General features: G+C 39.2%; 1 protein-coding gene across 5 annotated transcripts; it reads left to right on the plus strand.

Moving 5' to 3' along the window:
- The first annotated feature begins 1,581 nt into the window (after nt 1-1,581).
- LOC112532681 (BPI fold-containing family C protein-like) lies at nt 1,582-25,255 on the plus strand. Of its 5 annotated transcripts, XM_040651306.1 has the most exons (16): nt 1,582-3,398; nt 4,941-5,037; nt 5,278-5,389; nt 7,688-7,816; nt 10,484-10,639; nt 11,268-11,331; nt 11,419-11,479; nt 13,083-13,174; nt 14,506-14,679; nt 15,756-15,809; nt 16,775-16,945; nt 17,563-17,630; nt 19,162-19,204; nt 20,239-20,302; nt 21,286-21,362; nt 21,859-25,255. In XM_040651306.1, the coding sequence occupies exons 5-16, from the start codon at nt 10,527-10,529 to the stop codon at nt 21,934-21,936; spliced, it is 1,059 nt and encodes a 352-aa protein (XP_040507240.1). In that variant the 5' UTR covers nt 1,582-3,398; nt 4,941-5,037; nt 5,278-5,389; nt 7,688-7,816; nt 10,484-10,526; the 3' UTR covers nt 21,937-25,255. The 5 variants fall into 5 exon arrangements, 4 of the variants coding, with proteins under 4 accessions (XP_040507240.1, XP_046764843.1, XP_040507243.1 ...); XR_005841412.2 differs by lacking the exons at nt 1,582-3,398; nt 4,941-5,037 and adding an exon at nt 17,262-17,379 and having other exon boundaries at nt 5,164-5,389; nt 21,859-21,922; XM_046908887.1 differs by lacking the exons at nt 1,582-3,398; nt 4,941-5,037 and having other exon boundaries at nt 5,164-5,389.
- Nucleotides 25,256-25,479: the final 224 nt, after the last annotated feature.

Consider the following 25,479-nt stretch of genomic DNA (forward strand, 5'->3'; position numbering starts at 1 on the left):
ATGCCAGAACTGGCATCCAGGATTCTACTCAGGGGAAATCTGTCTACTATGCTGGTAGAAAAACACTCTACTGTATAATCTGTGTTGCTTTCCTTCATCATTCTTGACCGAAGATTAAAGTACTCCTCTACTGGAGGCTGTGAAAAAATTGACAGAGGTGTCTGAATCAGGAATGCCCTTCAGGACGTCCTTTAGGACCAATTGGCTGCTATACTGTCTCTTCTCCAATGCTGTCAGCTATGATGTGAGAACCTTAGATTGGAGAGGAACCTGAGTCACAGAATATATGATCTTAGATATCTTAGGCAGTCATGTCTCATGTAAGATTTTATAAGTTTATCAAGGAAATCTTAAGGTCCTTATAGATCACACTACCTCTCACAAGCACCTTGACGCTTTTGTTCTTCATATATTTATTTTCCTATTGAACTACTGAGAGCTGTGTGCAGAGCAGAATTCTTTGAAGTGACACCTCACAAACAGAGTTTGATACCTTTGCATTAGCAGCACCCTTGCAATCCTTAGCTGTGAGGCCAGTGTGCAGTGTGAAAACACTGACTTCTTTGTTAAATGAACTTTGTTAAAAGTGAATCAAGTAGTCCTGATTCAGGTACTAGGACAGGGCAGTTACAGAGATCATGAATGCAAACTAAATGGATTAAAACAGTGGAAAGTGTGTGTTTGTTTTCCATCAGCTCATCGGACAACTGCCTTTCAGCATAATTACCCATCATCGATGAGCTCTGTGTAGGCACTGCAGCTATGGGTGTTGTTTTGGGGTTTTTGTTTTTTCTGTGGCCCAGCACAGATGAGTAGCTCTCTGGCAGCTACACTCCAAGGCTTTCCAGTGGCAGTAGAGAGCAGATCACCTGCTTTTATGTCCTTTAGCAAACTTCTGTCTGCATCATTTGTTGGATACTTTAAGCATTCCAGGCAATACCTCCCTCCCAGTAACCATATAAATGTTGTATTCCTTTTTCCTTGAGTGATTTTCCATATGGAATATCATTGTATAGGAAGGGTTAAATACATGAAGCTATTGAGTCATTTTTGATTTGATATTGCAGAGTGAGCTGCGGAAAGCATTCCTATTCCTGAGTGTGCTGCTGAGTAACTGGAAGAAATGGAGCAAGGAAGAAACTGAAAAGTCTAATCCCAGTTCTGTGCTAACAGCAGAGAGATTGCGAAACTAAATGCTCTTTCTGGAGTGCAGGTTGGGTTTATACTATTTTTAACTGTTGCATTTGAGAACTGTTGGACTTGTGTTTCTTAACTATGGAGATTTCTTCCCTGAATTTTTGGAAGTAAAAAAAATTATTTTGTGGGAAGCGACTGAAAAGTTTGTGCAGGGCCAAGACAAGACATTGACAACATTCTTTCTCATGGATATTCTGAAGGTTGATCAATTTAAGATAGTGTGTTTTATGACTGTGTTAAATCTGTACAAAAGACAATAATAGTGACTTTTCTTTTCTTTTCTTTTCTTTTCTTTTCTTTTCTTTTCTTTTCTTTTCTTTTCTTTTCTTTTCTTTTCTTCTCTTCTCTTCTCTTCTCTTCTCTTCTCTTCTCTTTTTTTTTTTTTTTTTTTGGTATCAAAAGTTTGGATTCTCAGTCAGGCTTCAGCTGTTATCTTTATTGCAAGTTTTATTTAAACTTTTTTGCAGACTTCACAAGGGAGAACTCTAATATCTGCATTCTAGTGAGTAGAGTACTTCATTAGGGTGAGACAAGTACACAGGGTGAAGCAAAAGTTTTTCATCTTTTTTCTTTATTTAAGATACTTGAACACTCTATCTCTGAAAAGACAAAAGAATTAAGAGAATTATTTATATAGAGGAGTTGCTTGATATGTGCTCAGTCACTGAAGATAAAAATCAGAGCAATTTGTCTGTCATCTGTTGTCACCAGCAATGAAATTGGAAGCTCTGATTTAGATTATCAGGCAGCTGACATCTACCATCTCCTTAGTTCTGTCTGTTGTGGTCATCTGACTAAGCTTGTACAATCAACCCTGGCATATAACAGAGGCTTTGCTCTTTGATGAAATCGAGAATATCTGCCTTGGAGTGTGAATGTAAAGCGTGTTGATTTGAGAAAACAATATGAAGTGATGCCATCTTCTAGCACCATGGAAGTTCAGTTTGTTCTTTCAGCTTCACACTTGGGATACATTTAAGAGCCTAACAAAAGCATGTAACTACAAAGCAAAGTAGTAACTAAGGTTGCTGTTTTCTGTTCCTCAATGGGAGTGAAATTCAATGACATTGAGGTACCTCACCTATGTTAGTGCTGCTAGCAATCCTTTTAGATAAGTTAGGTAAATATCTAGTACATATCTGTGTTATTTAATGGTAGAAAAATCTGTTTGGTATATATTGATTTTTAATTAATACATCTGTATATTTTATGGTTTTGTACATAGGCAGATGCTATGATCACAGTCTTACATGTTGGAAAAGTGTGATCACTTTTCCAACTTTCCAGGTCTCCTCAGTGTTAAGGCCAGTGTAAAATCATCATAGACCCCTAATAAAAAATTCCACTCAATGCTTGGAATACTTGAGTTGTCATGAGAAACAACATTCAATTTCTAGGGAATCAAACATTGCCTGTCACTGGTAGTGAAAATCATGATGAATGCAAGTTTTGAACAAAGAAACCTTACTTCTGTAAGTGTAAAAGAAAAAAAGAAACTGATTTGTCACTGCTCTTGTGAAGCTGTGTTTTGTGTTTGCGTCCCACCATGTAGTTGCTTACTTGCATTGCATTCAGACACACTCGCTATACTGTAGTCTGCCATATGATCACTGTGTAATTCTTGTACATGTTTTGAATTAACCATTGCACTCTCCTCTTATGAGCTGATTTGATCAGTGTTTGGATTAAGTCAGAAGTTTGTCTATGTATGTGAAAAGGGTGTTGGCTTTTAGGAGGACATGTTTCTCGGCTGGCATTGCTCTGTCCTGTTCACTGTGCAGGAGCTAGGATATGGTAAAATAAACCAGCCAAAACATGGGTGAGAGGAAAGCATAGAGTAGTGGAGCAGAACCATGCAATCTCACCAATAGGTAATGCCTACACTTTGAAGTGCTATCCAGTTAATCACTGCTCGCACAATGACCACTTTGTGCAGTTAAATCACCAGCCAAACCTCTTATGGTTATCCACCCTTGTCCTCGTTTCTTTGAGGGAACAATGACAGATAAAGATTTTTTATGACTCCTGGTATGTATCATTTACAATGACATTTGCATCATGAATGTTGTTGACAGGTCCCAGTGACAAAGGTGAGAAGATGCAAAAGATGTGGTATTCTTTGCTGCCATGTTTGCTGTTTTTACAACTTGAAGCTAATCCTGGTCTTAAAGTGAGAATTACTCAGAGAGGGCTGGACTATGGTATGTCTGACATTGCCAGAAGTTAATTTATGATAAATATTCTATGTACAGAATATAGTTCTTTAAAAAGGTGCAGTGTAGAAGCCTGGTCCTTAAATATTGAAACAATATATTCCTTTTGTCACCTTGCAGCAGAACACCCATTGTCCCTTCTCTCTCTTAGTCTCCTTTTTGGACTCAAGGTACAAATTTATCCTTGAATTTGGGACTGCATGCTCCTGCAGTCCAACAGTGTTTCTATTACTCCTCATATTTATCTACTGTCTTAGAACTAGAATGAGATGGTCATATAATTGTTTCTTTTTAAAACGTGCTAAAATCTTGATTGGAAGTGCAATATTTAATTGAAGATAATCAACATATAATTGAAAAAAAAAAAAGCTTACCATCTTGGAATGAGCACGTAATTGCACACTTTTACTGTCATTCTTCTATTTGAGGTGAGATAGAATCTGCATGTGCTGTTCTTTCAAATAAATAAATAAATAAATAAAAATCTAGCAACCATCTGCTGTAATTTTGACCCTTAACAGAACTTCAGCCATCTTGTACACGGCACTCCTAACCTCTACAGTGTATTTTCGTGACTCTTTCTATTCAGGCTAGTTCTCACTGCCTCCTGCTGAAGGTATAGTGTGTGGGTGTGGAGGGCACTCAGTACAATTTCAATTGTTTACAGAATTAATATTAATAATAAAGGTTAACAAGGTACAGATTCAACAAAGGCTGGGTCATGTTAAGGATTAATCATTATTTATGTACTGAACACACTGACAGCTAGACAATGGACTTGTGAGATGAAAAGTAGAAGCTTGGGGCTTATGAGTTCGAGATGAAAGGAAGGATCAGGTCTACTTATTTCTCTGTATGAACATTGTTTTTAAGGCTCTTGAAGAGTTAAGAAGTGCAGAGCAAACATCAGTCATCCAAAACAGAACTGTTGTTTGTATCTTTTTATGAAATGCTAGGAAAAGCACTCCCTGGGCATCTCTGTTGCCTTTAGAAATGAAAATTCAGTCTGCTATTTCTTAATATGAGCCCAGGAGTAGTTGTGACATTAAGTGCGGCTTTCAAGTGCCAAAGTTATAGACTAACCCTGCATTAGCCGTTGGGAATAAGAACAGACATTGACAGTGACTCTGCCAATGATATTTCTTGTATTTGAAAAGTGTGGTGCCTGTCATAGAATCACAGAATCATAGAATTGCTCATGTTGGAAAAGACCTTAAAGATCATCAAGTCCAACCACAACCTAACTGTACTACCGTAACTCTAATCATGTATTTTCCTTTAACATGAGATTTGAAGGCTGAGTCAATAGATCCTCCCTGCTCACTCGTTCTGCCGGAACCTTGAGAGAGACTCCATTTGAGGTCACTGGCTGCTCTCATGTAGAACCATAAGCTAAAGAAACTCCTGTAAAAATAAAAATGTATTTGACATACCAACACTTCATATGCATATGTTCACACTTCTTACATAAGTAAGGACTATGCATGTTGGTCATCTTGTCACTTCTTAGCAGGCCTCTTCATTCAACAGGTGTAAGACAATCTGAGAGAAATGTGATGACCAAGTATTTCCAAGGTTATCCACACTGTGTGTGAAGGGAAGGAAGTATAACAGTTTCAAAAAATTGGTAAGAGTTCTAGAATGTAAAATGCAAGTCAGGATCATCGTGATCTTGAATTAAATGATTCATATGGGAGCAACAGATGCAGACATGTAAGTAGTTGGAAAGAGGTCTAGGTAAGGGTTTAAGAACGGGGGAGTTTTCAGAACAATCTTAAAAGTGATTGAATTATTTGTCAGTATATCTGAACCTTTGCATGCCATAATCTGGCCTGCAAAGTATCTGATTTCCTCTGTCACACTGTAGGCAGGAAGATTGGGATAGAGCTACTGAAGCAAAGTGTGTTGAAAGAGACCTTCCCAAGCTGGAGTGGGCAGGAGAGATTCTCAATTGTGAAGGTGAATTATACAATCTCAAGGTAAGTGAAGGAAATGTATTTCAAAGTTTTAAGATGAAACAGCTCCATAGTAATCATTACACAGCCTTTTTGTACAAAACTTTAATGGTTCATCTAACTGCTGAAACAGTTTTAGAAGTATTTCACAGAATCACAGAATCGTAAGGGTTGGAAGAGACCTCTGGAGACATCTTGTCCAATCCTCTGCTAAGGCAGGTTGCCCACACTAGCTTCCACAGGAAAGTGTCTGGGTGGGTTTTGAATATTTCCAGAGAACAAGGCTCCACAGCCTCTCTGGGTAGCTTGATCCAGAGCTCTGCCACCATCAAAGTAAAGAATTTTTTTCTCATGTTCATATTTTTTCCTTCTACCGTACTCAGAGATGAGATTTAGAGGGCCTTTGAAAGAGCAGTTTGGCTGTCTTATTAGTTGATTTGTTTCAGAGTTCGGAGCAAGACAGTTGTACATGTGGGTATGACACAGTGGGAAAAACAGATAGGAAAAAGGGGAAAACTGGTGTTCTTAACCATCTGCTACTATGAAGGAGATGTAGCAGTGAAGGTGATTTGTTTGAGTTTCATGAGGGAAAAGCCATCATGAAGGAGTAAGATGAGAATGCGTGTATGGGGGTGATCTATCTGAGTTGATGGGACAGGAAGATGACTTTTGCAGAATCTTTGGGTAGATTTACAATGGCTAAAATAGCATTTTCATTGGGTAAGGCACCACTTTTATTTCCTGCTGAGGAAAGTTATGTACTGGGAACAGCCTGTAGAGTAAAAGGTCTATGGTGCTTTCTACAGTATTTGCAAACAAGGAAAATAATACAAAAGCACGTTGTTTTACAGTCTTCATTCCCATCTTTTTGTTTAAGCTTTTTCAATATACTGTAACCAAAAAAACCCAGTAACTTCTGACCTTTTAATACTACTTCCAAGTAAAGTACTGCTGCCCAGTAGTATTTTACTTCATTTTTAATTCATATCATTTTTATTTACTTATAAATTACCCAGAGCAAGAAATAACAATCTGGGAGACTTCACATACTTTGTGCTGGATAGGGCCCACATCCTCTATTAACATCTAATATTTTAGTAATGTTTTAATATACTAATATATTACTAATATTCACTATACTATAGTATCCTTGAGACCTTAATTTTTGCACATCTGAGAAAGCTGGATTTGAACAGCCTGAATAAGAAGAAACTATGGGGGGGGTGGTGGGATGTCTTACTGCACATCTTTCACTGTCTACTGGGTGTTGATGATGGAGAATGTGGAGCCAGATTCTTCCTGGAGGTACCCAGTGAAGAGATGATGGGCAGCAGACGCAAGTTACATCAAGAAAATCTCCAATTAGAAGTTAAGAAAATTGCTAAGGAGAAGCAGAGCAAGAACAGAGAGGCTGGGGAATCTCCACCTTTGGAGATGTTCAGGACTCAAATGAACAGGGCCCCTTACTTGGCCTCTTGGATTAGGGGCGTGATCCGGAAGATCTTAAGGTTCCTTCCAACCTAAGTTGGAGTGATCTTCAAAATCACAATTCATTCTCCCAACCAGTTATTCCTTTCCCAATACACCTCACTGAAAACAGGATTAATTAGGCCAACCTTAATGTTGCCCAAGATGTTTCTGTATGTTCATTTTCACTAAAACTAGCTAGTGCCTCCAGTCCCAGGGAAAGTAGATGAAAGTCAGTTGTTTCAGAGATCTCTGCCAGATAGCGAAGAAACAATGAGGAATGTCAAGTACATGATAAGATTGCAGCTGATACTATTACAATGTGCAGCTCAGTTCAACACACCCATTTGCAACACAATGTCTTTGAATATCAGGAAAAATTGTTTTCATGGGGAAATCTTTAAGTAAGACTTTATTTTGAAAAACTGAACCACTCCAGAGCCTTTTGCTGAGACGAGGAAAGGGATATAGAAGGGGAAGGAGAAACTTTGGTCTTCTTCAGTGAATGCCAGCATTCACACAGCCTAGGTTTTTTTATAGATGCAGCATCTGGGTGTAACAGACAGACTTATATTCCTTCAGTAAGCAAATTTCACTTCAAGGACTTTGTTTTTCCCCCAATGGGAGGATTTTGTTTTGACTGGTCATCCTTTTTCCCTAGCAATGTATTGAGGATGTTTTTTGCAAGGATGCTATGCAGTATAATGGTACAGATACCTTTCTTTTCTAAACTTTCTGAGAAATTCTTTTAACAAATCATACACTTTGCCTTTAACAGGAGAAGCATTCAATCATCAATATTCCTTCTTAACCTTTTAACATGCAGTCTAATATCCTGCTTCTTTTTTTCTGTAGGTTCAAAGTTGATGCTGTAGATATACCAGAAACATCTGCTTCCTTTATTCCTGGCACTGGTGTTAGCCTATCAGTGGCACATGCTTCTGCTACAATCAGTGCAGACTGGAGAGTGAAAGCATGGCTACTGTAAGTACTGTACAGTGCAATTGGAGTTGGGAGACAGTTCTGGAAGTGGAATTAGAATTGTAATTCAGAAATTTAGTTGCTAGTTATCATTTTTTTAAGTCTGATATGCTTTAGCATTTAAACAACAGTTTGCATGAACTTCTCAAGAGGGAAACTTTCCCTGCTAACTAATGCAGGTATGTCTCTTTGGGAGTTATCAAGTCAGACAACAGTTAGCATGCACAGTTTGTCCAGGCTGTATGATTTGTATATGTAGGATCACAGTATTTTAAATGACAACAATTGTTAATTTTTTTTTGTGGAGTATAACCAGTAGGTTGACTCCATAGTTAATTATCTATTGCTGCTACAGTGTATACTGTCTTCCAAAGTGATCGTTTTTATAAGGAGAGTACTGTCACAGTGCCAAACATCCAGAAGTTAGAAAATTCTACAATTCAGGTCACTGTGGATAAATGACTTGGCTTCATGAGCCTGTACAGTATGAGATTGTCTTCAATGACATGATCATATTCAGATTTTTCCACTTTTCTATCTCAGCATTTCTTTAACACAATATGGTTTTTTTCCTTTCTTTCTTCAGAGAGGGAGGGCTAAAACATCTGGGATATCAGAAAAGGTTTCAAGGTGCTAATCTCTACAATTGGGGTTAATGGAGTACCTGGTAACAGCAGTAGGCGTTGCTCTGTTTGCAAGCCAGATAGTACAGCAAGATGGATCACCAGGCTGCACATTTCACAGTTTGTCCTGATTTCAAAGGAGCACGTACACACAGTTTTGCATTCAGTTTTAGGTGACTGGAAAGCACTGTCACTGTGGTCCCAATCTGTATGTAGTTGTCATACTGGCATTGTAAGGAAAAGGATACTGTGTTCAGCAGAGCACATCAGCTGTTCCGAAACACTAATTTGCCTCTCCCTCTTGCTGAGGGTGAGGACTGGGGCATGACTAAAGAAAACACCAGAAATATAAAACTCTGAGGACTTCACCAACTGCAAAGGAGATGAGGAACTGGTATGCAGGATTTGGGGGAGGGAGCCAAAACCAGCTTCGGTGAAGTGCAAGGTTATGAAGGGATTTTCTTTCCTTTTTGAGGGACAGAGGGAACAATATATTCTGTTCTGTTCCATATTATGTTTTGTACATAGCTGTAAGTTTAAACAAATTCTGAATATGCCTTACTCTTCAACCCCTCCACTCCCTCGTCCTACTACATTGTTTTCAGCCTAAAATAAGAGATCCCAACTGAAAGTCAGCTTTTCAAGGGAGACCCTTGACAACCCAGGCCTACTGGGCTGTTTCTAAGGTCAGTAAGACGGGTTTTATTCCAGCTTTTTCAGTATTATTCCTGAGTTCCCAAATCTTACTGTAGCCCTCCTCTCTTTCCACTTTGTCCCAGTGCACTGTGTGAGTCCCAGAGTCTCATGGCAAGCACTTTGCTCCTAAAAGCCTAGAACCAGTGAATCCGGATTCCTCCTAAAGAAGCACAGAGTTAAGGATGCAGCAACAGAGACCTAAGTAGCTAAACTTTTCCCCATCTCCCAAGCAGCCCAAAAAGGCAGAAGGTCTGAGATCCTTTCACAATGATCTCTATCACTGGAGTATGAATACAGCTTGGAGTATGGGTAAGGCTAGTTTGGAAGCTCTAGAGATCATTTTTTCTGCTCAAAACAGACTAGTCAACACATTGGGTGAGCTATGCACTGGTGATGTTCAGTCAAGCATGATGATATCGTTACCTCTCCACATCATTTCTGCCAGTGCTGAATTACTCTCCTTGTGAAAATGTTTTTCCTAAAGGCTTGTAGGAAAAATGAGAGTATGAAGAATGGTGTTTCCTCCAGATAGTCACTTAAAGCACATATATTGACTGAGAAATGTGTTTAAAAATGGTAGTGGTGGTAGGAGGGATTTTATGACAGGGTACTCATTGGTCTGGTCACAGGTAACCTGTGCTTTGGAGCTGGATTGAGATTATTCTCTCAGCATGACAATGTGTTTTCCCAGAGTTGTTCTTAGCCTGAATAATAGGGAAGAAAGCTGAAAGACTCATGGTTAGTGCTTTCTACTGGGCTGGGCTCTTTCTCCATAGTAGTAATAATACCTAAATTTGCTAGAAATTGTGAATAAGAAAATTGGTGAGGGGTGTATGTCTTAGTAGGGATTGTTACAGAAAGGAGAAAGAATGAATGTGTTTGGAGAAGGAATAAAAGGGAAGAACATATACATCAGAAAGGATTATTGAAATTTTTGACAGGAAAACAAGAATCAGAACAATTACAAAGTTGAGAACCACTGGGTTATATATTTGTTAGCTAACTGACTTCCAGTGCTGCAGTCCCAAAGGCCTTCAGGATGATCTGTCATGAGGGACTGAAATGTCTTCTGTCACTGTGAAATTCTGACATTTCTGCAAACTGTTCAAATTCTGCACAACACTGGAAAATTCATGCCCTGGAAACTCATGCATATAGCCTGTTTTGAATGCAGTGTATGTTCCTGATGGACTTTACTCACTAAAGAAAAACATAATTCACTCTAGATGATAGAAGCCAGAAGTCCCTTCAAAACTGATCCACAGGTAGTATCTTAAATTATTCCCTTAGAGGACATGTTTCCCTGAGTGAGGTTTGTTTTCATTTCATTTTGTTTTGTTTTTCTAAGTAGCAAAGACCAAGGAGGATTTACCCTGTCCATCTCAGAACTGTTCATGGCAATTGTCTTCCAAGTATCACGGGACAGCACAGGCCACTTGTCCGTGTTGCTGCACAGTTGCCAGCTGAGCATTGGTAGTGTAAAAGTCAAGTTAAATGAAGGATCTAGGTATGTATGCTAGGTATGTATAGAAGATTTTCTAATTACTCTGAGGGAAATAGTGGAGTTTGTCACATAAGGCACTCCAAAGGCCTATTTTTTTGTAAACAGTTTCCTTTGCTGAGCGTGTGAAGGGTGGTTAATCTACATTTCTTTGTGCACGTGCCCAAAAATGAGCTGACTAGACATACTGCATTTGAAAAAGTTGACACTTGCGTATATTAAAGGTTACAAGATTGCAAATGGAAATTTGCAGGAAGGGATCTAGTTTCATTATGCATTTTGACAAGCTGACCTACAATTTAAGTATAAAACTTCATATTTCAAAAGAAAATATGATATAACTTTTGTAGTTCTCCTTGTTTTGATTTTCTAGAGAGCTTTTTGTTATATTTAAAGAGAAAATGTGGCTGTTTTCAGCATGTTAACATTAATAGTCACAACTTTGCAGAATGCCTTCTAAATAGCACCAATGAGACCCAGGACTTGTAGCATTGGTACAGTCTACCAATATTGGTAATTGGTTTTCATTAATCTAAATGACATTGATGCCCTAGCCTGGAAGATTCTACGATTTTATATTTCAAAGACTTCAATCCATGGTAAAAAGTGTTTGTGTTCATTTCCTTTTCTTCAGCTGGATCTATAGCTTCCTGTCTGGTTTTCTTGAGAAGGCCGTTCATTCCAAACTGAATGAAAATGTAAGTTTGAAAACATTATTTCAGCTAGTGAAGGGAGGAGTTCAAATACATCCCTTACATTGCTGACTTCTCTCTCTTTTCCTATAGATATGCCTAAATATCAAATACAAAATACAAATGATGGATGCACAGCTTAGAAAGCAGAAGGGTGAGCTGCTGATTTGAGCTTTTTGAGTAATTTTCACAGTGCGCTGTTTGTAGTGTTTTTATTACTTGCCAATCCATTCCTGTGTTCACAGTGCAAAAAACAAACAAACAAACAAATAAAAAGCAAAGAGATAAAGACTGAGCCATTGTTCTCCACTTTAGTCCATTCCAGATTCCTAGAAATCTCTTGCAAGAGCCTCATAAACAATATTCAGATTTCTTCTGTGCCCATAGCAGGTCACCTGTAATCTTTCAGTTTGTTGTAGCTGACCCATGTTATTTCCTTAGATTTTCAAGATGAACATTTTCCCAATGATCCTTTATGCTCTTTTGCTACAATGGACATAAGAAAATCTGAGTTAGCAGTAATCCACTAAAAAGCTAACAAACATCCAGTCCTGCACTGCAGTCCTGCAAGATCTCACAAACTTAGCACATCATATTTTCAACTTGAGGTCAGTGAGATAACGAGATGATGCAGGAAGACAGAGTCACCCTAAGCATATTTCTCTTCACAGCAGTAACAATTCCTTTGTCACTCATGTCACAGAGGCATGAAGACAGTAGATATAGATGCTCAAAAAGTGTTTAAGATTTTCACAACTATAATTAATGAGTATCCTACACCTTTTCCTTTTCTTCCTTTCTTTATTTTTTCTTTCTTCTTTTTTTTTTTTTTTGCAAGACTATTTATCCATAGTTCTCACTATTTCTAATTCATGTAATTCTCCTACGTTATTACATATATTATATATATTATATACGCACATAATATATAATATATATTATTATGTATTAATGTCAGAGATTTCATTTCAACCCTTCAGTTTGTATTGTGGATATAGCTGCATATTCAGAAGGAGAGTATGCAGACTTGTGTTTGTTTTCTTTTCCCCAAAATGGCTATGTGCCATACACTGGGAAATATTACTGAAAATCATGGTTATCAAGAACATTGTTTACGAAGCAGGTACCCAAACATTTCAGGCTCAAGGTTGTCGGAGGCTGTGCTATCATACTGAGGAGTTCATAATCTCTGTGTGAATTCACCATTTCTCATTAAAACCATCTAATCATTCGTGCAATGTGAACAGAACTTACAATCCAATTAAAAAAAAAAGTCAGACTGAAGTTGTATGTGAGTACTTTTCAGAAGAAGTCGTCTTCGGTCACATTGTCTGATATAGAACACTTTATTGGTGTGAACAACCAGATCATCTTCAACACTGATACGCATAAAACTGTGCTAATGTCATCTTCATACAGTTTTCCTTTACCGCACTAATCATATAGAAGTTCAGTTCTCTTGTGCAAACACAAAACAATTATGGGGATCCTGCCCTAGATATTATGCTGTGTGAGAGCAGATTTCTGAGCAGTCAATTCAGCTGTGAACAAGAGAAGTAGGCCTATAACTGGAGGAATTGGTGACTATCCCAGAAGGCATAGTCTCACTATTTCTTTTTGTTTTCTTCTTCCTTCTCCCACTATTCCCCTTCATCAGATCCATCACTTCTAGAACACCTTTGCCTTTAACTAAATAAAAGCTGCTATAATGCTTTTGTAATAATGCCTATTTTGTTTTTGTCTGTTGTTTTTTCTAGTCTTAAGCCAAATAGATGCCTTTGCACAAATAGATTATTCCCTAGTTAGTTCTCCAGCAGTCTTCAAATCACACATTAACTTGGATTTGAAGGTAATTTGCTATTAATGTCTCTGTGCTCTCAAAGTCTGTTCTGATACTCTTCTGCATTTATTCATTTTTTTTTTCCACTAGAGTCTTACTCAGCCTCTCCACTATTCAGTTAGAAAAGCAATAAGGATTTGGGATGTTTTGGGTAACAGCTGTTTTAGAAACCAGACACAAGTGTTTATTTAATATAGTAACTGCTTTGGTTAATTCACCAAAATAAATTATTTCAGTTGAATCCCTTCAGAGGTGCTTTATAATGAGTGATACATAATCTACGATGCCTACCACTGTGATTACAATCCAAAGTGTTTGTTTTGGGATGAGTCCATGTCTTGTATATGGACAGGTCACACCCAAAAAAGATTTCTCACAGAGAAGTAGCACACAGCAGTTCCTTTCTCACCTTTTCTGGCAAGAGATATCTTTTCTAATTTTTCACCTTTTCTGGCAAGAGATATCTAAGCAACACTCAGTTGATCCAGCAACTTCAACCATCTGTGTAATGTAGAGCATCCCTATTGCTCTCAGAACTGCCTTCAGTTTAGAAAGACATGCTAGAGTAACAGTTGAAACTCTCTCCGCTTATTTTATCCAAGAAACACCATCCACAGAAAAAAAAAGAAAAGAAAAAGAAACACACCAAACTTCCTTGCACACCTTCTGCAAGGAAGATATGCACAGTTTAAGAGTATTTAGCAATACTGTTAATTCTTCAGCTATAGTTAGTTAGAATTTACAAGTTAAACTTTAACATGTTGACACGCGTTATGAGATTACAGATGAGTCAAGTGAAGAAGTGACTGGTCTTAAGTGTTCCTTGGAACAAGCTGATTCTTGATGGCTTTGAGTTGCCGTTTTCCAGCTCTCAATCTATTTTTATCAGGGTTAGGTGTTTGCTTTGTGCCTCTGTTTTACACTACTTTTAGTGCTTTTCGGGAGGTGGAGAGGAGTTCCTGAAGAATTTCCTTAAATGTCACTCTTAGATTAAGTCAACAACTGTATCTTTGCAACAGTAGAAAACTGTGGTCTAGAGGATTTTTATTCTGACTCATGGTGGCAGTTCAGAACATTCACTTGAGTGCTCAAATTCTAATTTTGAAAGGGTGGAGGCCAGGTTCTCTGTGATTCCTGTTTTTTTTTTTCCAAAAGAACTTCAATTTGCTGATTTTCAGGGCATATAAGAAACTCTTGCTTGATTCAGGTTTTACTTATTGTCAGTTTTATCTTCAGGTTAAGAAGATAGAATAAGAATTCCCCCTGTTCAACCACTACTAGTGCATTCTGACAAATACAAATGCTTGCAAGTAGAAATACTTGTTAATGACTCTTTGCAGGGCACGGTCTATCCAGTAGGAAATCACACAGACCCTCCCTTTGTGCCTGCTCCATTCGATCTCCCAAACAAGATCAATTCTATGCTCTACTTAGGAGTCTCCAATTATTTTCTTAAGTCTGCTACACTGGCTTACTACAGAGCTGGGGTCTTTAACATCACCATCTCCAGAGATGTGAGTATAATTTGTATGTAATAGAATTACAAATACCAGTAGCATGAATGGTCAGCAAAGGAGATTAATACTTTACAGGCTGCCCAGGGAAGTGATGGAGTCGCCATCCCTGGAAGTGCTCAAGAAATGTATGAATGTGGCACTGAGAGACATGGTCAGTGGGCATGGTGGGGATGGGTAGGCATTTGGACTAGGTGACCTTAATTGTCTTTTCCAACCTTAATGGTTCTATGATACTCTGATTATGTTTGCCACGTCACACAGGTCTGGATCAGAACTCTACTACTTGTAAGACTGAACCATGACATTTTTTCTTCATTTCATCATTTTAGAAAGTCTCCCTCAGACCTGAACTTACTGGCAATTCTAGGCAGTCAGTGGTAGAGATGAATGTCAGAGCTGGTGTGCAAGGCGTGCATGAAATAACCAAAGACAGCTTTCATCTGTATGAGTTCCAAACAACAATGGAAAAGGCAAGATAGGAAAAAGAATACTTAGTCTGCTGCATAGAGGCCCGCAGCACATGTATTGGCTGTACTGAAAGCAGCAAAATGAGGCAAGAAGCAGGTACAGGGAAAGTAACCTTTCAGCTGTGGGAGAAGAACATACAAAACTTGTCCCAGAAATGCTGTTTCCACAACAGCATTAGTAGACAGGGATTCCAAGAAGTTTTGCTAGCTGAAACATTGCTAAGAGGGTCTGGCACTGGCAAACATCATCACAGTGGTCAGCAGAAAAAGGGCAACTAAAATTTTTGAGTCCTATCTGACAGATTCAGTGTATTCCATCTAAGAAAGTCCCAAAGGCAGGAAGAAAGCAGGATGCCAGGTCTGTTATTTCAAAGCACATGTACTCACTGTCTGGTAGGTGCCTCTGAGATAGCTCCATGAGAAAGAAATCTTTCTCTCCTCTCTTCCACAGAATATTGTGGCTCCCCTAGGAATCATTCTGGGCCAAGGAAATACTAAATTTAAACATGGATTATCTAGAATCAAAGTAAATAGAGTATGCTTTTTTCAAGGAGGCCCTCATTTTTAAGCTCACATAATGACCTCATTGATTTCATTTGTTTACAGCTTGCTGCTGCTTTTAACCTAACTACAGCCATACTGAAAGATTTTGTTCCTGAGGTGGGTACTTCTTGTACAAATCTTTGAAGAAAGAGCAGTAGCTGATTTCTGCTGTGGGTCTTATCTGTGTAGCACATTTGCAAAGGTTTGGAAAAGACAAGGAAGCTGAGCTGCTTTACAAGTAGTAGAAGACTCAAACATACACGTTCTCTCCTCATAACTCACTGTTCTTCCTGACTATATCAATACTACTCTGAAGGCATTCTCTGCCCCCACGAGTGCCAAATTTGCTCTCAGTCTCTGAAACAGTTATAAACACTATGTGGTGGACATCTTATTCAAGATCAGTCTCCTTTTATTCCTGTTGAAGTAAAGGCATTTCTGTTATGCTAGCCTGACCTCTATGTCAGGATACCTGCTGGCTGCAGGAAATTGTATACAATGGGAAGTAATAGTCATGAGGAGCACAGTTTATAAATGCAATGTGAGACATTAAGATACTTTTGAGATGCTAAAAATACCTGATATGGCAACATTTGCTATGAAGTTATGGCATGTCTTGTCCTCTAAGAGTTTGTTCTTGTTTTTGTTTTAATGTCTCTTCTGGAAGGCTGCTCTTCCAATTTTTTTGTATTGTCTTATTGTCAGGGTCATCACTTTTTGTGTGTGTGGGGGGGGGGGAGGGGGAATTGTTCGTTTTCCTCATTGCCTTACTTCTTTAGCATGTGTTACCAGTCCCCTCCTTATGAAATCCCTTAAATTATTTCTCCAGATATGTTCAATATTGGTGGGTCTAAAGCTTCTTCATTCGCTTTGTGGTCTCTGCAACTCAGCTCATATGCCATGCTAATTTTGACATTTAAATTGGTGTAACAAAAATTGACTATTTTGAAGTTACTCTTGAGTTTAACAAGAGTATTGTTATATAGCACCTTGTTGTGAGGTAGCCACAGAAACCATAGTTTAAAAAAAACCTTAAGCTGCAGGAACTCCACATTCAGTCTTTTTTCTCTGAAATCCCACAGATTGCTCTGCATTGCCCAACAGCGTGCCCGGTGCTTCTGAAGCTGATGGCTACATCACCACCTGTTGTCAGTTTGCAGTCAGACACATGCAGACTATGGATCACCGGGTCTGTAGAGGTGTTTGCTGTTCTGCCAAATTCAACCATCCAGTACATCTTTACAGGGAATCTGGTAAGTAGCAGGAACTGGAAAATAACATTCAGTGCTGACGCTGAACAAATTATACCATAATCTCTCAAGTCCTTCTAAAATCAGAGATCAGCATAATATACCATATACAAGCCTGACACAAATGTGCATACTGTTCTGTTGCATTGCACGGGGAGAAAACGTGTGCTACATACTGTAGAATTTAATATGCAGGTACAACAAGCAACTTATGAAACCCATTCTTCCCATGTGGGAAGTTGAATGATTCTTTGAGAATAAATTGTAATATGTATAAATGGGATTATCTGATGTTCCTAACTTGTTCTCTCTTGTTCAGTGTGTCCCCAGACATCTTTTCATTAGGTTGAAAGTGATCCAGTTAAGTCAGCCATGCAGGGATTTAAATGATACTGATGATAAGGAGGCAATCAGGGCAGTATTATCACTTCACTCAGGTAATCCCTGCTGCACTCAGAAAGCAGCAAATTCACAGATGATTTCACTATTTATACATACTGACTAAATATAATGTTTAGGTGTTGTGTTTCCAATGGCAAAATGCAATTGCATTTGTGCCTGTAGCTCAGGCAGTATCTATGTATACAGTCACATAAGATGGTTTTGTTTTTTCCCCACAGACAACAAGTACCAGAGGCAATTTGACAGTAATCAAACAGAAGCTGATCATCTCAATACTTCTGAAGAGGTAATTAAGGAAAACTCAGAAAGCAATATTGATGATTCAAACACTAGGACCCATCATTCTGTCTATCTAACAGCACTTGTATCACCGTGAGAGAAAGAGCAATGGTTACCTTCTTTCTCACAGGGGCTCTAAAATACTTTTGACTATTTAATCTATATTGTGCAGATAAAACATAATAATGTTGGGGAATAACCATGTCTCCTGTACAACATGATATCACCCCTTTCTCAAGGTTAAATACCCCTCCAAATGACAATGTTCAACATATTCAATATCTTAAAGTTATCTGTTTAAGTCTGTGCTGATGCTAGAGAATGAGGTTCAATCGTTTATTCTAAGCCCTTTACATGTTGCTGCCTTGCCATGTCTGAATATCATAAACAGATGCCACCATGAAAACACTTTACAGGAGCAGTACAACAAGCTCTCTGCGCACTTTTACATGTGGGGAAGGGAAAAGTGACACTACATAGCTGATACTACAACATGCCATCAAACGAATGAGACTGGAAGTGTCTCTGTAATTTGAAACAACGCTCAGAACTTTTTAGATTCTGCTTAGATCTTGCTGGTTTTCTGGTTACCTGCAGCTCATGTGTTTTCAGCTGGCTTTCAGCAAATTTTATTCACACTTCAAACTCAGTTATGTTTTAGAGCCGCTTTCTCCCTAAATGTGTAATTGTGTAGAAGTGCAGACTTTCAGGCATATCCACGTTTCTTCTTGGTAGCCCTGCACTCCAAGCTGGATCAGAATTTCAGAGTATATTGCATTTTTTAACCTATTACATTTCCATTAAAGAAAAATGTAGACAGCCTATTTTTAGTTTTGGTCACTGGTCCTTTTTAACAGGAAGAGAGGACTTGGAATGATCAGAGCCTGTCAGCATGAGTTCAGGAAAGAATGTTGCCACACAAAACCTTTGACATGAGGTTGTGTTCTTCTGCTCACCAGTATGATGTGCTCATTTTTTTCCCCTCCAGAATTATGTTTACAATTATCTGGATGTGTATCACAGACACCAGCAAGAAAAGTTAGACTGGGCTGGGATTGGATAGGAGTTCATCCAAATCATAACAAACAGTTGAGGAAAGTGTAGTTCAGCCATTACAGGAAGTGTAAATTCCAGAGAGATTTTTCTTTACAAATCTCATAGTCGTAGCCCGGGACTACAGATGACTATAGAAGTAGGTTGATTTCAGAAAGATCCCATTGATTCTATAGCAACTGGATAGTTGTCTGTTTTAATAAAATGCTGTTAAGAATCAGTCCCTGGTAAAATTAAATATGTTAATCAGAATGAAGTCAATAAGAAGTTGCACAAATGAAATGTAAAAGGAGATGCAAATTCTCACTGCCTACTCTACTTCTGGGTTCACTTTTTATGTACACATTCTGCAGCACCTTAAGAAAAAAAAAAACATATATTCTTTTTTCTGGAGAGCAAAGATGTATTTCTTCAAGACTGTTCACTTCAAGCAGTGACTGTGCAAAACCATTTTTAGTGAATCTTTTTTTACTTCTTACCTTTAGGCTTCAGTTGTCCCTGCTGCACTCTGCTGCTGGCTTCTCTCAGGTAAGTTAACAGTTTCAGTGCCTAGGACAGGTAGCTGAGCCCTTCAGAGTTAGAAGCAGTTCAGCCAAACTTGTTGCTGGACAATTCTCCATCTGACTTGGAGATCTCATCTGCCACTGCTCTTTCTGCTTTCAAATACATTACCTGTTTTGTTTGTTTGTTTGTTTGTTTTTCTTTGTAGTAAGAGGAAATAACTCTTGGAGTGTTTCCTTTGTCAACAAAGACACCAAATATTATTATTACCATGCAACATTAATTGAAACAGAGAAAAGTGTCTGCCTAGACTGCATGACCTAGTCTGCCATCACAATTGATTTTACTGGCTTCTGCATCCACCAGGACAAAGGCAGGCATGGGGCTAGCACTTCTTCTAACTGTTTCTGACAGCCAGCCTGAATTCACAGTTGGATTAAGTAGACATAACAGTAGGAATGAGTACAATGTCAAGCTTAAGCTTAGCTGCAGGAATTATCTTGAATCACTCCAAGCAAATAAAAGGAGAGTAAAAAACAGGGAGTAAAAGAAACAGCATGCCACTGGAAAGATCATCATACACTGAGAATTGGTCAGGACGACTCTACAGCAGCTTAACCCAACCTACACCTTTAAGTGAAGGGAGGAAAACACGAAGCACAGCAGGATAAGACAGAGCACCAGAGAGGGGGCAGTTATTGCCACCCAGAACACAGTTCATTTCTGAGAAGAGAACTTAGACTTGAAAGCTGAAATGGAGTTAAACAAATTGCTTTCCTACAGTTAAGGTTGAGTTCAGATACTTAACACACAGAAAAAAAAAAAAAACAGTATTTCAAGAAAATAAACACTTCATTGCCTTGTATATTCACATCATCCAGATGCCATTTAAAGCAAAAAAAAAGCATCTTTTTTTTTTTTAACCTGAGATTTTCTTTCTTAGAAATGAAAGATCTTGTTTCTGATCTCTTGCACTTCTAACCCTTGCTTTCCACCCTCAAGCTGCAGTCCGCTAGGCATCGTGCAATAATCACCAAATGTGTTTTCCCCCCTTACTGCAGGTCTCACTGGTGGAGAATTTTCTGTCTTACACTTTACGGAGGGTAGTGATCCCAGTAATCAATGGTAAGGATTGTGGCGAGTTCCTGAGCACAGTTGGTGGGAAAGTGAGACTGAAACCATTAAAGAGAGTGCACAGCTCCAAGGGCTGCGATGTGAGAGGTTTTCTGTCAGTTTGAGTATGCCTGGACAGCTGTCTGTGCTGATCCCTCAATCACCAGAATCAGACAAAGGCTGGAACAGAGCAAGTCTCAGCTCCTTTCCAAACAATATGCATGAGTTTCCTTCTCACTGAAAGAAGTGCAGCAGCAGAGGTTAGACATGCTTGAATCTCATCTCAACAGAGTCAAGCCATAACCAGAGAATGGCCCAGATCTGGCAAGCTCAGAAGCACATTTACATCTTGTGGCTTTGGGATAGTGTAACACTATCACTTCCCTTTGCATTTGCGCTCTGCCTGCTACCCCAGGCAGAACAAAGTAGAAAATCAGCTCTGTGAGATGTAGAGAGTGAGGGATGATGAAGGAAAAGGTGAAAGTGGAAAGAAACATATGGAAGAGTATAGAAGGTACCTGTGGGATAAACAAGGGCAAGGAGGCTGCTGAGGAAGGAGGTGAGATATTGATGAGGGGAAAGGAGGGATGCAAAAGTCAAATGGTTGAAAAAGCAAGTAGGACTAAACCTGGGGTTTGACCCATGAAAGTAGGAATGGATGAAAATAAGAGGGACCCACAGGCTTAGATGACCATATAGAGAATACAATGAAAGGAAGAGGGCAAATAAGCCAAAGTGGGAAACAGCAGAAACCCCATGGAGTAGATGTGTGAAAAGGAGCAAAGGCAGATTGTAGTGTCAGACAGCTGAGAAATTTTGAGAGGACTGCACTACTTTTTCATGGGAGTTGTTGCTTCTTTGCAAATACAAGCATCACAGATACAGTGGTGACTGATCAAAGGGAAATCTTAAAACTAATTGAGTTCCTACTGAAAAATGCTTCTTAAGTATTTAATTATTACTTACAGATATATTTATATTTGTCCTTTTTTAAGATAAATTAGGAAAAGGATTTCCTCTTCCTAACTTGGCCCACACCAGCCTGGTTGGACCTGTAATAAAAATGAATCAGGTGAGAAGCCTCACTTTTAGTTAAATAATATTGATTCTTTTTCAGGTCTGTAAATTTGTGCATATTGCTGTGTTGGGTCATTCTGAAGATAGCTAATAGTAAAGCTTTAACTATACAGTAGACTGAAAATGCACACTCTAGATGCAAAATGTACACACACACACACCCCACCAGACCAGGGTGCTTTGAGCAGTTGTAGACTATAAAGGGTCCTCAAGCCCTTTGGGGGAATCCCAGCAAAGTGGAAACACCACAGAGACAGTGACAGCTGTGCTATGACCTTTCCTTATATCCTTGTGGTTATCATTACCCAGCATTCTGGAGGGCTGCGTTAACTAACATCAGGGCCTATCTGTACCCTGAAGTCAACTGAATTTCAGAAAGCACAAAGTCAGGATTGTCTGGCTGCACTGCTGAGAGACTAATTGTCAAATCTACTAACCTGAGTACGTCCATCTGAAATTTAAGGTAATTTTACATGTTCTTGTTTCCTCAGGGTCATCTTGTGATTTTCTCTGATGTTCACTACAAACATGAGCAAGGGGAAGACGAGGACCTTCACAGACACCCCTAATGCCCCTTTTCTTTCAAACAATAATAGAGAAAAAAGAGGTCTTCCTTCTGTTGGCTTGTACGGAGTAGATGTTATAACATTAGAAGAGTGGATCTTGGTCACTATTTTTGATGTTTCTTCACTTTTCATAAACCAAATCTGTTGGTTTTTAGTATAGTGGGTATAGCCGACTTCTACTGATGCTTTAGGAACCTTGTTGCAGTCTGATGGGAAGGAGTGGCTGGGTCTTCTTGTGTTATAAACACCAACTTTTATTAATTTCAGGAACCAGTTATTACATTATTCAACTTATCTCCACTGGTGTTAGCAACATTTTATGTGTAGAGTGAGATCTTATTTTTTGTAGCATTTTCACAGTTTGTCCCTTTGTAACTGAATACCATGAGTGGGAACAGATTTATGAAATCTAATGAATTATCGTAGAATTACAGAATCAAAATTTATCTTGAAGTAACCTCCAAAGGCCATCTAGTCCAGAGATCACCTAAGAACAGGACAAATTAGATCATGTTGCTGCAGGCTGTGTCCATGTGAGTTTTGAACCCCTCCAAGGACAGAGATTCTACAGCCTTTCTGGGCAACATTTTCTGCTATTTAACCAGCTTCAGAGTAAATTTATCTTCCTGATATTGAATCAGAATTTCCCACGTTCCAACTTGTGTCCATTGCCTTTTTTCTATGCACTGTGCACTTCCAAGAAGAGCCCAGCTCCATCTTCTCTGTATCCTCAGATCAGAAAGTTGTAGTAAAGAAAAAGGTCTTGGCAGGCTCTCTCTTTTCTGAGCTAAGCATACTTGATCTCTCATACTGTCCTAGTAGATCATGTTTTCCAGCCTCATAACCATTTTCATGATACCTGCTGGACTTGATCCAAGATGTCAACATCATTCTTGTAGTGGGGAGCCCAAATTGGACACAGTAATTCAAACAGTTTTGCAAGTACCAGATAGAAAGGAAGAAACACTTACCTTCACCTGCAGCTTTTTGTTCAGCCTTGCTGTCCACTAAGATTCACAGATTCTTTTCTGCATAGCTTGTTTCTAAAGATCCCCTAGCCTGGACTGATGCAGGGCATTACTCCCTCACAGGTGCAAGGAGTGCATCGACTGCTCCTCACAGGTTAGTGTTGTGTACAAACTTGCCAACAGTGCACACTGTCCCACCATCCACACCATCAGTGAAGGAATTAAGCAGTGCTGATCGCAATATTGATTCCTGTGGAGCACCCACTAGTTGCCAGTCAACACCTGGACTTCATTGACCACAACTCTGATTCTGCCCACACAGCCAGTTTTCCACCTTCCTTCTCCACCCTGTAAATCATCAGTTTGATGAGACCAATGGAGACTGTTTCAAAGACCTTACTGAAATCGGAGTATACCATATCCACTGCCCTTCCCTTGTCCACAGCACCAGTCAGCTCATCACAGAAAGCAATGGAGCTGACCAGGTGTGATCTGCCTCTGGAATACCCATGCTGTCTGCTCCCAGTTATATTGTTCTTCATGTGCTTTAGAAATGGCTTCTAAGATATTTTACTCCGTATCCATCCCAGGGTCTGAGGTGACCCTCAGACAATCTCTAGTCACAATTCCCTGGCCTCCTAAACAATGGACCCGCACTCTCCTTAAACTTTCTTTTGCTACTGATGTATTTACAGAGCCCTTCACCTCGCACAGTTGTTTCAGCTCCAAATGAGTTTTGGCTTTCCTGACTTCGTTTCTACATGTGCAAGCAATGTCTTTGCACTCCTTTCAAGTAGCTGGTCCCAGTTTCCATCTTCTGTATGCTTCCTTTTCGTGTCTGAGCTCACTGAAGAGCTCCGTGTTCATCCACTCTGGCTTTCTGCCACAGTTGCTCAACCGTCTGAACATTGTTCTTGTGCTCTGAGGAGGTTGTCCTTGAAGGTTAGCCAACTCTGGGCCTTTGCTCTGCAGGGTATTTTCCCACAGATCTTGCCAAGCAGGCTCCTGAAATCTTCGCATCTGAAGTCTACAGCTGTAATTCTGTTTTTTGTCTTGCTCACTCCTCTCAGGATCTGGAACTCTACAGTCTTGTGCTCGCTGCAACTAAGACTGTCCTGTCCTTGATTGTCATCCAGCAGTTTTTCCTTGATCGTGGGTAGCTGCAGCTCTTTGAGGGGATCAAGCTCCATATTATTCTATAACTCGCACATTTCTGGAACTGAAGAGCTTATTTTTCCCTCTGTCATTGTCACCACGGAGGAGTTACTGAAAGTGCATGAAAAAGGAAAGATGTCTACAAATGTTACACTACGGAAAGTTCTGTTCCAACTTGGGACAGAAATGTGGCTTGGGGTTGATTTTTTTCTGAATCCATATATGCATCTAGCTGGCTGGTGCTCTTTTTCTTAATTAAAAAATCATCCTGAAACCAAAGAGAAGTAAATCACTGCAGAGCTTTCAATTCATTGTATTATATACTGGGAGAAGAACAACTAGATAAAGAACAGAAGAGCTCAAAAGAAATTGTAGCTTTTCAATAGTTTGATGTCCCTCACTGATAATACTCCCAGAACTTCTTTCTGCCTATCTGGGGGGGGGGGATTTATGAGATAGGGGGAAAAGGTAATGAAAGCCCTGCTGCCCATCTCTTCTCTCTTCCAATGGGACACGTGCTCCAGTACCAGCCAACAAGTGCCATGGCTGGATGGGCCTTTCCAAACCAAAGCCATGCCTTAGTGTGATGTTGCCCCTGAAGCCCTAGTCCTGGGACTGTTGTTAACAAAGTAATAAAGCAATTGTTTCTTTGATGACTAAAGAGGATGCTGTATACACCAACTGTTCCCCTGTATCATCCTATTCTTACCTACTGTCCAAAATACCACTTTTGATCTGGTATTACTTCTTAACTGACAGAATTACTGATAGCTGTGCCTCAGCATGCTGCAGATTAAAGAGTGTGGAGAAAGGGGAGAATTAGGGAAGCAGGCAAAGGGGACTGCTGGAGCACCAAGCTACAAGCAAGGACTGGCATTGTGCAAACCAAAGTGATCTGCAGGGAAACAGCAACAAGTCTTCACTGATTGCTATAAGTTCATTTTGTTTCCTGTATACTGGGTAAAAAGAATTGCAATCTGTATCCCCTCTAGCATTTAGATCGAAGCAAATGTTTTGTTGCTCACTAAGAAAATCAAATTAAAACATTCCTTTTAGAAGCTCTTTCGAATACCTTGAAGGGCATAAAGTAAGAAAGTAGAAACAATTTGTGGAGTATGTTAATATGCTATCTGAATGTATCTGTAAGCAGATATTTGGCTTTTACTGGGATATCTGTAGAAAGAAATTATGAAATTGTTCTGGAAGTGTTATTTTTTCTTTGCTCACTTTTGCTGAAAGTTTTCTCTAAACTGGTGGTACTCCTTGAGAAGAACCATAAAATGTTAGAGGGCTGTGATGAGCATAAGCTGCGATAGGTTTTGGACAACTCAGTTGTCTGTAGATTTTGGAGATTTACATGGTTGAAAACAATGACACTTTTCCCTTGCTCTGAAGGAACAGCAGAACTCGTGCAAAAAAAAAG

This window comes from Gallus gallus, chromosome 1, assembly GCF_016699485.2.
Source record: "Gallus gallus isolate bGalGal1 chromosome 1, bGalGal1.mat.broiler.GRCg7b, whole genome shotgun sequence".
Classification (NCBI taxonomy): domain Eukaryota; kingdom Metazoa; phylum Chordata; class Aves; order Galliformes; family Phasianidae; genus Gallus; species Gallus gallus.